The sequence below is a fragment of the Meriones unguiculatus genome, chromosome 8 (assembly GCF_030254825.1).
Source record: "Meriones unguiculatus strain TT.TT164.6M chromosome 8, Bangor_MerUng_6.1, whole genome shotgun sequence".
Classification (NCBI taxonomy): Eukaryota; Metazoa; Chordata; class Mammalia; order Rodentia; family Muridae; genus Meriones; species Meriones unguiculatus.
The window spans coordinates 26,876,011-26,889,065 of NC_083356.1; the positions used below are offsets into that span (position 1 = coordinate 26,876,011).

Below are 13,055 nucleotides of genomic sequence, written 5' to 3' on the forward strand. Positions count from 1 at the left end.
TACCTAGATTCAGGGGACTGGCTGGGTCAAGCAGATGCCCACTGTGACCAATGCCGAGGATGCAAATGGAGTTAGCTTTGTAGCACCCTGGGATTTGTGCTATGTGCAAGCACCATGTAGTAGGGTATTAGCAAGAATTCCACTGGTCCAAGGCCATAGAATGCATGCAGGTCACTAACAGGAGGGAGTGATGATGGTCTGAACCCTGCCTCTGTTGCCTGTGAAAGTAAAGTACAGCTGAGTTTTTTAAAGAGAAGCTTCTTATGACGTGTGGCCCAAGTTTGCCTGCACAAGAGTACAAGCCGTTAGGAAGAAGTCCACAGCCTGCTTCTGGCTAGGGGCTGAATGGCATCGTGACACTCCCTGGTATCTGGAAAGCTGGCTATGGGACATTGTCTGTTCTTAGCCTAAGGTCTTGGCTGGAACATTCAGTCCCGCTGACAGGTTCACCGCCCTCAGGCTCCCACCCTTGAGATCCTCGGGGCCCTGTGAGGGCTGGTTTGGGAAAAGTTGGGAGGGACAGGGCAGGACCTGGTTGGGAGCCTCCTGGAGTGCTCAAGACGTCGCAGAAGGTGCTGCAACCCCTCCATCAGCAGCAGCCAAGGTACCCACCGTCTTATCTCCCTGGTGCCGCTTGGTTCTGTAGCCCGTGGAGTTGATGGCTCCCTCTGTCTGTAGCCAGTGGTCAGTGCGTAGCCTCAGCAGCCATGGGCCACATGAGCCACAGGTCAGTGCTGTAAAACATGTACCGAGACTGGATGCTCATCAACCTCACTCGCACCAAATGCAGAGAGTCCCCACCTGAGCCTCTGTCTTCAGCCACCAGCCAACACCTGAACTGTGCAAGTGGTGGGTCCTCCTCCAACGGCCATCACCGGAAAGGGGGCTCACCCCTCTGCATGTGAGCTAGAAAGCAGTGCTTTCGAGAGTGCCCGGGGACGGCAACCCTTGGGCCTCCAGGAGAGCCGAGCAACCTCTGGGAGCCCCAGCTGCCTTCCCTGGGACCTGCTGAAGGTCCTGTGCCGGGATGTGCAGCAGGAAGACAGTTGTTCGATAGGCCTCGGCACAGTGGCACTCCCCAGGCACCTCGGAACAAGACTATTTAGTTCCTTTGTGAACTGGAAACAGGACAACTGTTATCAACTTATTAAGTTGGAGCACTGTAAAAGCTCTTGCTGATTTTAGCAATGGTTAAGTGTGTGTTAAACACATGTTACATTTTATGAAGAAACAGATTATAAAAAGAGTACTATCAACACATGGCTTTGTTTTCTGTTTTGTTTTGTTTTTTAATTAGGTGGATGTTCATGTCTGCTTCTGTCCAGAGCCCTTGGGCTTTGTCCTTTGTCACATGCCGGGCCGCTGGTCCCTGTGCATAGTTCAGTGTGTATGGCCTGACTTCTCCCTGCCAGGCTAGTGCCTCCCCTGCCTCTATTGCTCTGTTACGCTGTGGTTGACTCAATAAATGTTAGCATTGCAGGTGATAGTGTGGACCTGTCATTTTCGAGCGGCTGCCCTCCTGGAGCCTGTTTAGTACAGGGGGAGGCAGAATGCTCTTCCTGGCTGCAGCCAATGCCTGCAGGCACAGCCAGTTCCCCAGAGCTCCCCGAGGGCCCACAAAATGGGCTCCTGCAGCTTCCGTGCAGCCCAGCCTCCCAGAGTCACTCCTGCCCAGAGGTGAGGAAGTCAAGTCTGTTTCTGTTGGTGGGATAGGGGCCTCTCTGCTGCAGGAAAACGTGTGTGTCTCCTAATGAGCAATGAGAGAGTGGAGACTGGCCAACCCGGACAGTGAGTGACTTCTGATCCTTGTGGGTGCATACAGCTTGGGGTGCTAGAGGTGGGTGCCCCAAGCCTTCCTGGGCCAGAACATGTTTTGTATCTCCTGGTGACCTGTTAATAAGGTTTGTAACAGACACAGCCCTTGACAGGGTTCTCGGCCTGGGTCACTCCCTGAACATGGGACTGGAGTCATCTACACACCCATGGACAGCTGCTAACTGCTGCTGCTATTAGCACCAACTCCTACTGCTGAGCCCTAAAGGACCCTTGAGGCAGTCGCATACTGCCTCTGAGCCGAAGGACGGGGGTTTCTGACATGTGGGAAGTGCTGGCAGTGACCCAGGGCCCTGAGGTCCTACCCTCATTAAACGTTGAAGTTGGACCCCCAACCCCGGACTGGAAAGCACCAGGTATGGCACCCCTACTATCCAGAAGCTCCACGTGCCTGAGATCTCCAGTGTCCCAAGGGTGGTGACTAGGAAGGAATTTCTGCAAAGGGGCACCCCACTGCCTGCTGCAGGACCGGAATCGGCATCTTCCAGGCCCCTTCAGCAGCTGTGGCACAGTGAAGGACGCATGGCCCAAACACCCACGCCACCTAAGTAACCTCAGCTAGGAGGAGGCAACAGTCCTGAGTAGGGACCCTCTCCTTGCTCCTTAAAGGACAATCTAAAGCCATACGTGTTCAGTGACTACTGAGAAACAAGAGCCCCAAGTCTCCTATCACTCCCATAGGCATCACACCTGTGTGTCAACCCACCAGAATGACAGGTATGCACAAGGCCTTTCACTTCTGTGCTAAGGATGGAAGTGCTGAGTCACACACTCAGCCGTCAGATGATAGTGCAGCATGATTTAAGTTTTCAGTTTGCTGAAAGCTATGTTAAGGCATGTTTTTTTCTTATTTATGAGTGTTTTGCCTGCATGTTTACATTTTCACCATGTATGTACAGGTACCTGCAAAGGCAAGAAGAGGGCACCAGATCCCATGGAGCTGGAGTTACAGACCCTGTGAGCCACCACATGTATGCAGGGAACAAAACCCAGGACCTCTGCGATGGAGGCAAGTGCCTTTGAACAAAGAGCCATCTCTGTAGCCTCATTAAGCAGCTTTTTTTAAGTGGCTATCTAAGTAGCTTCATTGGTAAGGTACCTTTTACTCAGCTTTCAGCTGGGCTTTTCCTCTTGTTAATTTGTAGATGTTCTTTACATATTGAGGATTTAACTTAAAAAAAAAACTTTTGTCAGATCTAGTGTTTCCCCCAGTTATGGGATTTTTTTTTCTCTTTTATTTATTCATTTATATTATGGATTTTGAAACAGGGTTTTGCTCCGTAGCTCAGGCTAGCCTCAGACTCACCGTGATCTTCCTGCCTCAGCCTGAGAACAGCTAGAATCACAGACATACGCCACTGTGTCCGGCTTTTTTTTTTTTTTAATTCTGTGTTTTGATGGAGTCTAATCAGTTGATCTTCTTTCGTATGTAGCCTTTTTCACTGGTCTTTTTCACGTGTTCTTGAAAGCAGCCTTGCAGTCCTTTCCCATACTTGTCTTCAGAGCATCCAGCTGCACATTAGGTCAAGGGAGTAACAGCCACCTCATGCAGCAAGGGCTGCAAGCCCCCCCCCCCCCCACACACACACACATAGCCATGCTCAGCAGGTGCTTTCCTGTTTCTGCAGTCACCAGACCTGCATTGTTGTCCTTCTGGCCTGCTTACCTGTCACGACAATGGCACCACTGCTTTCTCAATCACTGCCAGGATGCTTGAAAATCACGTCCTGTGGGACTTGTCTCTCTGATCTCCTTTTAAAACGTTTTTTTCTCAATATTTCTTCATGTGGTGTAATCCTTAGCTCGACTGGAATCCGTGAGTCAGTCACATAGGAGAGAAGTCATTACATTGTTAAACTTTTTTTTTTAAGATTTATTTATTATTTATACAACATTCTGCCTGCACACCAGATCTTACTATAGATGGTTATGAGCCACCATGTGGTTGCTGGGAATTGAACTCAGGGCCTTTGGAAGAACAGCGAGTGTTCTTAACCTCTGAGCCATCTCTCCAGCCCACATTGTTAAACTTTGCAGTTCATGAACAATGTATCTTTTGAGACTTTTAAACTCTCCATCCAGGGTGTCCCAGCTTTCAGGATATTGGCCTTCTGGCCTTCCACTTCTTCCATTGGTTGTCATTCCACCCCAGGCTGCTCTGCACTGTCAGTACAGCTTAAATGTCCCCAGTTTTCTGCTGCAGTATTGTGTCCTGACGTCACATCCATTACCAAGTTCTATATTCCTCGGCTTTGCACGCACAGCAAAGCAAGCAAGCAGACAGCCGTGCTCCTTGAAGACTAGCCCTTCCTAGCTGTTTTACAACTTATTTTATGTGGGTGGGTATGTTTTCTCTGCTTGAATCTGTGCACCACATGCCTGCCCCATGCCCAAAGAGGCCAGAAGAGGTCATCAGAGTCCCTAAAACTGGAGTTACAGCCAGTTCTGAGCTGCCACATGGGTGCTGGGCGCTGAACCTGCGTCCTCTAGAAGAGCAGCCATTGCTTTTAACCACTCAGCCATCTCTTCAGCCCTTGTTTTTCTTTTGCTTTTTTTGGTGGATGCTCATATTATAGATTCAAGCTGCCCTCCAGCTCCAGGCAATACTTTTGCCTCAGCCTTCCAAATGCCAGGATTATTAAGCATGAGCCACCACACCTAACCAGTCCGGTCTTCATATGCTTTCTGTTCTTGCCCAGTGCAATAGCTGAGCCTCTGTACAGTATTGCCTAGAGGTGAGAGCAAACGTCCTGCCTGTCCCCATCTTGGGAAAAGCAGTGAGTCTCCACTATTCCATGTCATGCGTGCATCCAGCAGGTGCTCTAGCTAAGAAGTTTCTTTGTAAGCTTGCAAACACTTTAAAACACCATGAATAGGACTGAAGAGGCAGCCCAGTTGCTATAGGTCTTTACTGCCATGAACAAAACCCTGGGCTTGAACTCCAGTACCTCAGGGAGGTCAGAGAGCATGTTCTGTAGGATCAGAACCTGGCTGACCTGGAACTCCCTCTGTAGACCAGGCTGGCCTCAAACTCAGCCATCTGCCTGCCTCTGCCTCCCGAGTGGGATTACAACCTTTTTTAACTGTGTGATCAGAGAGCATGTTCCTGTTCTACGGGATATGGACCATTCCTAACTCTTGTACAGCATGTGCTGCTGCTCTCTGAGCTTTCCCCCTGCACTGCTGCTGTTGGGTATTCTACAGCCTTAGAATCTGTACCAATCACTGAAAGAAAGATGCCATAGTCTCCATGTGTAGACTGGGGTTTGTCCATTTTCTGTCCTCTTTGTTTCATGTCTCTACTAACATAACCTAATTTTGGTGGGGGTGCTGCTCTCAAACTTGCTCCATGGCTATGGGTAACCTTGCACTCCTGACCCCTGCCTTCACTTCCTGAGTCCTGGGATGGGTTCCACTTTCTAAGTTGGCAGTTAGTCACTGTTTCCTGAAGTTGGTTGTGTGTGACAGGAGCACGGCCACATGAGTGTCGTGTGTGTGGCATTTGTATATCATTCTTTGCCCTTTTATCTCAGCCATGTGTTTACAAACCGCACGTCTGGTAGACAGCATAGGATGACATTCAGGAAGGAGGCCTCCTCCCACCGTGTAGGCCCCAGGAAGTGAACTCCAGCCTGGTAGCAAACTTATCCACTGAGCCGTCTCACCAGCCCAGTTGTGTCATTTTCATGTAGTCAGGCAGTCCCTCTCTCAGAGAATGTAGTCCGTGCACACTGAAGGTTCAAGTGGCACCACCCCAAGGGTTAGGGGCCCAGCTCAGCACCAGCATCCACCTGTCTGTGTTCTCTGCCTGTGGATATAACGTGACCAGTGGTCACGCTCTCCTGCCACCACCTTCCCTACTAGAACAGACTGTACCCTCAGATGTGGGCTAAACAAACCCTTAGGTTGTTTTTGGCAGGTGTCCCGTCACAGCAACAGGAAATGTGACTAATACAGATGCTGAGCTTCAACTGCAGCCCCTTTCCACCTCTCTCCCAACCGAGTTATCCAGGCTGGCTTTGAAGCCAGGCTACCATGACACGATCCTCCAGCCTCGGGATCTCAGAGTGCTGGAATTACAGGCACGACCCGCTGTGCCTGGTAGATTTAATTTTCCCCAAAGACAGGGTCTCTCTGTGTAGCCTTGGCTGTCCTGGAGCTGGCTCAGTAGACCAGGCTGGCCTCGAACTCACAGAGATCCTCCTGCCTCTGCCTCCCGAGTGCTGGGATTAAAGGTGTGTGCTACCACTTCCTGGCCCGGTAGGCCACTTGGTAAGCATTTTGTTTTGTAACCATTCACATGGAGATGCCAGTGATGCACAGTTGACCATGCTACCACCTTGCCCATGGCTGACCACTGTCAAACCCTGCAGAGCCGAGAGCAGGCACACAGTCACAGAACACATTTTCTTACCCTCAAGGGGATAACTAGAGCCAGGGAGACATGTTCTTTGCCATCATCAAGATGAGTTTACACACACACCCCTTACTGGTTGTGCCCCAGACTCAGAAGAAACCAAAAGCATCCAAGTACACTTTTTCATCTCAATAATCCCTCATGAGGCTCTTTTGGAGCCATGTGCTCACTGCAGCCCATTGGGTACCAGAGCCCACCACTGTTCACTGCTCCTCCGATTTAAATGACTGCTCCGCAAAGGCTGTGGCTCTTTGTTCCAGTTCCATATGAGATCTTAGAAATTATCACCACAAATGAGAGAAGTCTGTTTTGGAAGAGCTTGATTGGCTCTTAAAATGAACAGAGAAATTAAGAAGTCTCCCGTGTGTGCTAAGTGCATGCCAATCACCCCAGCACTTGCATGACTGAGGCAGGAGCTGGAGGTTGAAGCCATCCTGGGTTACACAGTTAGACCTTGTCTCAAAAGTGGAAATAATTAACTTCAAGAGATCTCCAAGGTGGAGGAGAGTGTGGTTCAGTGCTAGACCCCTTGTTTATCAGGGAGAGACCCTAGTTCCTTCTCCAGCACTGTAAAGAAAAAGAAAAAGACTTCCAGTCTTAAGACCTCTCTACCCATTCACAACAGCCAACTCAAGCATTTATTAACAAAAAGGGTTTATTATCCACAAGCTGTAAGTAAACACCTGGTCATACATGGCCTGGCATTAAATAACTTAGAATGTATTTATGATTGAATTTTACAAAGACAGTTTGAGCCAGTGCCCTTGGCTGCTGGCCGCATTGTCCTTCTGGACACCTGGAACACCCAGGCTCTAGGGAGGCGTATGGCTCTGAGATCTTCTGCACTGCGTTCAAGGGAGCCATACCTCAAGGGAACCAGCCATCAGTGGCACAGACCCTTCAAGCCTGGACCCACATCTTCCCATGCATGTGTTCAAGTACCTCTGGGTCGCTGGCCTGGTCTGAGAGACAGGCATGGACCATTGGCAACCCCTTAGTGACTGGCTCTACCGTGGCGCACATGCCTTGAAAACCCAAGGCAAGGGATACAGAAGGCTCCATGCAGAGCTTGCGGGAGACAAGCCATATCTTCCCTGTGCCTGGCATCCACACCGGAAAACACCTCACAGAACACTTCCAGAATGGAGTTGGAGATGTATGGTAAACACATGCCTAAGTCCCTGCGGCAGATAGCTCTCTCCAGCTCGATAGAGAGGTGTCTCGCGTACACATGAGGGAAGCACCAAGTGCAGACAAGCCATGATCCAGCAAGGCAGTTACTCATGTGTGTGCTTCTGGGATGAACTTCCTGTCAGCAGTCGTTGGTCTCTTCATCATTAAAACCCGAATGCCGAGACAGAGCCACTCAGCTGCCCAGTTTCTGCACAGACAGGCGTGATCAGTTCTGGCCCCTCTCTGAGGCAGGCCTTGGTCACCATCCCTAAAGTGGGATAGCCTGGCCAGGGCCAGCCAGTTCTGTCAGAATTTACCCTCAAATGCTCAGAAGCCTCCCTGGAAGCAGGAAGTCCGTGGAAACCTGAAAGGCTCTTTGGCTGATGGTTACACACCAGCCATTGCCTAAGTGTTTGCAGAGCAAACAAATGAAGAGTCAATGAAGAGGAGAGGCCAGTCACTCGGACTCCAGGTCACATGTGATTCAGCTAAGTTGGCAGCTGTGGTGCTGGCTCCAAGTTGTGGATTCTGAGGGTTTCTAGGTAACGTGAGGTAACTTCACAGTGGAGGCTATCAGCAATAAGATGTAGCTGCTCACCCAAGGTGAAGAAGGCCTTTGGGAGCAGACAACAGGCCCCATCTGGCCACTGACAAAACTGTGTGATGGGGGCATCCTCTTGCAGAGCACACCAGCTCAGCACGTAGCTTTCACTCAACTTTCCAAATGGCGATCTTGCCCTCCTCCTGGCCTGCTCCACTTAGTACGTAGCGGTCCTCGGCAGAGCACAGGGTCCTCACAGTGTCCAAGTGTGCCACCAGCTCCTTTTCTACCGTCATCTTCTCCACGTCCATCACGTAGATTTTCCCTCTGGTTTTTCCCTGAGACAGTCCCCTGCCACCTACCCAGATCTGTAGGGAAGAAACAGGGATACCCCTTGAAGCTGAGTGCTCATGATAAATGCACCTCCCCAAACTCATGTCCTTTCCTGCTAGCCAAGAGACTGGGCTACCTGGTGGAGCTAGGATATACGTCAGGCCATAGAGGGCTAGTCTTGGGCCTGGAAGCCCAAGAGACAATGTGGCCACAGCTAACACTGTCTCCTGGACTGGAGTTCAACCTCAGTTGTAATTGGGAGAGGATGGATGCAGAGGCCTGAGCAGTGAGCATGTGACTATCTCACATCAAGTTCACAGTTGACTCACCAGTTATGATTCCATAAAGTGGGGCCACGCCCCGGTGGAATTTCTTTGCCACATGTTAGGCAGGGCTGGGACCTGTCACCTCTTTTTTTTTTTTTTTTTTTTTCCCCTTTCATTCTAACTTTTCGCTTTGGGGATGGGACTGTCTGGCCTTGGCCTGTTCCACTACTGCATTTTACACAGGAGGGGCCCCCAGGATGGACCAAACTCACAGCCTTATTGCTACAGTTGACATGAGTGTTCTCTAATACCCCGGCTTGGCTCTCCTGGAGTATGTTGGACCCTGCAGGAGGTTCAGCTCTGTGGGAGGTTTGAGGTCAGTAAAGGTACCCCAGAGGGGACTGTGGGACCCAAGTCCCTTCCTGCTGCTTGCTTCCTGGCCAGGACCTGAGCAGTCTTCTACCATGGACACTCATCCACACTGTGCCTCGGCCCAAGCAAGCTTCAGAGCTATGGGTCTGCTGGCCATGGACCACAGAAACCTTTCCCCTTCTCAGCTCTGTGCTACAGTGGTGGGAGGCTGACGAGCCCCTGGGTCGAGCAGCTCTCCTCAGATAAGGTCAGTGAAGTGACAAAGTGGGCTGGAACTCTGGGGCTTGGGGTTGGGTGGTGTGGCTGTACTTTGTATGTGGGAACACTGTAGACTGGGCAGGCTACCATGCTGAATAACATCTCCCAGAAAGTCATGACCTTTCAGAATGGAAAATGATTTGGAAAGACTCCTAGGTGAGATGTGGCTGGCTGCAGTGGCCTGGGCCCTTAAGAGACACAGAGAGGTGCCATGTGAGGACCAGAGATGGCAGAGGCATAGCCACAAGCCAAGATGGTCAAGCATGGCCTCAGGGGGCACCAGAAGCTATGTGGAAGGCAGGTCTCCACTGAGAAGCAGCCAACCTGCCCACACCTGGGCTTGGCACTGACTCGGCCTCCAGATGAGGGGAAGTGAGACTGTCATTCCCCAGATGGAGCACTATGAAACCTGAGGGACACTGGTGGCTAGACGCCTTCACCTCACCTGCCCCTTCACACGGATCATGCAGCTGACCTCTGTGCAGTCTTGCAAGTGGGTCTTCTGAGGAGGCTGGCCCAGGTCCTTCAGGCTCCAGATATACAGCTCACTGCCCCCCGTGCAGGCCACCCACAGCTGCTCCTTCTGGGATAAAAATCACCGTGAGACAATGAATGGCCTTGTGACCAAAATAGTCCAAGCGTGGACTTGAGCATACAAGCCTGGACTTGAACACACAAGCCTGGAGTACCTCAGGCAGAAGCTGGAAGGCCAGGAAGGAGACAAGTGCCTCGTTAGAGTTATCAATCCTCAGCTCTCGACGAACGAAACCCTGCAGAGTCACCACCATGATGCTGCGGCCTGTACCTGTGGGAGGAAGAACCAAGAGGAAGGATGGGCAGAGCATGCTCAAGACAGGAGGGGAAAAGCTGGAAGGCCAGGAAGGAGGCAAGTGCCTCGTTAAAGTTCTCAATCCACAGCTGAAAGGTACTGTCTGCCCAGCTGGGGTCTCTTTCTATGACTGCCATGAAGCTCTTTTCACAGTTCCCATGAGATGTTCTAACACACACAGCTACTCCCCATTCTCTGTCACTTCATGGTGATCAGGAGCCCAAGCCCAAGCTTGGGAGATGCTTAGCATCCCAGCGAAGCAAAGCAGGGGAAAACCTTGGTGGCAGGACTCACCCTGCATCCTGGCAAAATAAGGTCTCTTAATTTCCTTGAAGGACTGCTGACTGCCCAGTGATGTGAGGCCACACAGTACCACCCTTAAGAGCCCCCACACAAAAGGGAAGCAGAAAGGGAAGCTGCAAAGAGAGCAGAGAGGAGGGAACTGGGTTAAAACAGCGAGGGCAGCAGCAGGCAGGTACGGAGGGACCAGAAGGCAGGCCAACAGTCTGGGTTTCGGCGGTGGGAGGCTAACAAACACCTGAGAATCATTAGCTCTCCTCAGGTAAGGCCTGGTGACAGAGTGAGGACAGTGGAGGCAGGAAGATCACAAGTTTAAGATGAGCCATAGCTACCCAGTGAATCTGAGGCCAATGTGGTCTACACAGGACCCTGGAAAAACAAGACAAAGGAGGAAGAGAGACAGTCAGAGCAAGGAAGAGCATGCAGAAATGGACACTTAGGCCTAAGCACCTTGCTGGACAGCATTCAAATGGCCTCATATTTGCTTCAGAGAGGCCTCATGGTACAGGCGACTCCTGTACTCCAAGATGTTCTGAAACATGCTGGAACGTAAGCCACTAGCCTAGAGCCTGCCCCTGCCCTCAGCGCTTGGCAAACTGTCTGACTCGGCTCTAGCCACTGGGGTCCCAGGGATGGGCCAGGAATGATACAGGTGACAATAGCTAGGCTGGCCAGGCTGGCCTTCAGAGGCAGGTGTGGCCCCCTCTGAAGAGGTTGCAGGAGACAAGCCAGGTCACTGGGTCAGGCTCACCCCCAGAGCAGCGTACAAAAAAAAAAAAAGAGAGAGAGCTAGAGAGAGGCAAACAAGTAGCAGATGGCAGCCATCCACCAGCCTGTCAGGAACGGAGAGGAAGCCTGAAGAGGAGCAAGCCAAGCCACTGGGGCAACGTGGTTGCCAGCAGAGGAGGAACCATTTAAATTCAAAGCCGAAAACATTCAATGAGGGGAAAGGGGCTCGACCCAGAACAGCGTCAGGGCACCCTGCTCACTGGCTGACGACCTGAAAACTTACAGCACCACAGGCGGTCACTGTGCAGGCTGATGGACGTGAGGTCACCATACGGCAGCTGGAACCGGCTGGTCACTCGAAGTGTGCTAACGTTCCACGCCAGGACTGTCCCATCCAGACTACAGGAGTAGACCTCGCTGAGGGATCAAAAACACGCGCATGCATTCAACAGGCCATGTGGCGCCCTGCAGCTAACCTTGGGGGCGAGGAAGCCACCATTCACAGTACGGATAGTCATAAGTGTGTCACACCAGAGGCAGAACAGGATCTTGGGTGGCCAGTTCCCCTCTCTAGCCCCTGCGAGATCGATGGGGTGTCAGAGAGCCCTGGTACCACCATTCACTGCACCAAGTCTTGAGCAGGGCTGTCCAGCTCAGAGGACCCAGGAAGGGCAGGCTCACCAGCACCTAGAAGTGGGTAGTACTATTTATGATCCTTGTACCTTCCCAGTTCTGTCAGGCCTGACTGTGCTGCAGGGCACGATGGGTGAAACAGCTCACTTGGAAGCTAGTATTCTTAAGGTAAGTAAAGACAGTGTGATGTGACACAGGCCAGTATCACAGGTTGCACTGTGTTCCTGAGAAATGGTACAGTGGAACCCCTGCATTCAGCACCTCGGAATATGGCCCGACTTAGAAAGAGGGTCTCTGCATATGTCCAGGTTGACATACCGTCTTTACAGTAGGCCCTGGCCCTAATATTAGCCCTGCTGTCTTTAGACATGGGAAGCCTGAGCCCAGAGATGGCCACACACTGTGGGAGTGTGTGGGAAGATGAAGTTGAAATAATATAGCTACGAGCCAGGAGACGCCAAGGCAGCCATCCTATCTGGGGAGGCCAGAGGGAGCCTCCCACCCTGGTGACTTCTTTGTCTAAGCTACTGCTCTGGCTTTCCATCAAGGTAGCTTTGGGAGACCATTACACAGGGAGGCTGTCCATCAGCATATACATGAACAGGTGATCCCAGAAGCAGGTGGCCTTGAGGGGGGCGGCCTCCATGGCATCCCCAAACCCGCTTCTATGTGCTGGCCCCACTAAAGGATGAGTAGATGGGTGAGGGCTCCACCTGAGGGCTACCCCCCAAGCGCCCAGCCTGTGCCTGCGTAGCATCCTATACCTCCCTCTACCCTCACACTGGCCAGGATAATCTGAGAGTTTTATAGGTCAAAGCTCTCCCAGGAAGGCTTGGCCGTGGACTTGGGGTTGTAGAGGCAGGAACACATGGGTGAAATGGGGTTCACATGTAATGGGGTGACTCTTGTCTATTTGCCAGCATCTAGAGCTGCCTGCCTTGCACACGTTTGGGAGGCAGGGTGGAGGCCCCTCAAGCAAGGTGGAAGGCTTTGAAAATGAAGGCAACCAGGGTGCCAGGCCCACCTCAGGACACTTACAACACTAGCTTACAGATTCAGGAGGGGGAAGTGCCCTCATCCGCCTGCAGACAGGTGGCCTTTGGTGAATCTTGGGGGCTTGGGGAGGAATGTCCACAATGCCATTTTAGAGAGAGTCGACACCAAGAACTGAGGTGCTCTCTCACACAAAGCCAGATTTCTGATGTCTGGAAAAATGAGAAGTCCATCCACAACCAGCATTTCCTGGAGGGTGCGCCCCCTCCAGTTCGCAAAAAGCACTGGCTGTAAGGCAGAGAGCCAATGCTGCTTTAGTCATCTCAAAAGACTCCCTTCTCTTTAGCCACACGTAGAACCAGGCCACACGTGTCTTCT

General features: G+C 51.6%; 1 protein-coding gene across 4 annotated transcripts in view; it reads right to left on the bottom strand.

The window, feature by feature from the left end:
* Positions 1-6,887: 6,887 nt before the first annotated feature.
* Positions 6,888-13,055, bottom strand: part of Dennd3 (DENN domain containing 3) — a 52,148-nt gene continuing 45,980 nt past the window's right edge. For 3 of the 4 annotated variants that reach the window (XM_060389292.1, XM_060389291.1, XM_021628966.2), the window contains 4 exons: positions 11,335-11,468; positions 9,883-9,998; positions 9,639-9,776; positions 6,888-8,332 (listed from right to left, as the gene is read on the bottom strand). In XM_060389292.1, the coding sequence (XP_060245275.1) occupies positions 8,132-8,332; positions 9,639-9,776; positions 9,883-9,998; positions 11,335-11,468 (589 nt within the window). In that variant the 3' untranslated portion in view covers positions 6,888-8,131. Of the gene's footprint in view, positions 8,333-9,638; positions 9,777-9,882; positions 9,999-10,316; positions 10,439-11,334; positions 11,469-13,055 lie in introns of those variants that run through there. The other variant, XR_009593688.1, reaches the window with a different exon arrangement.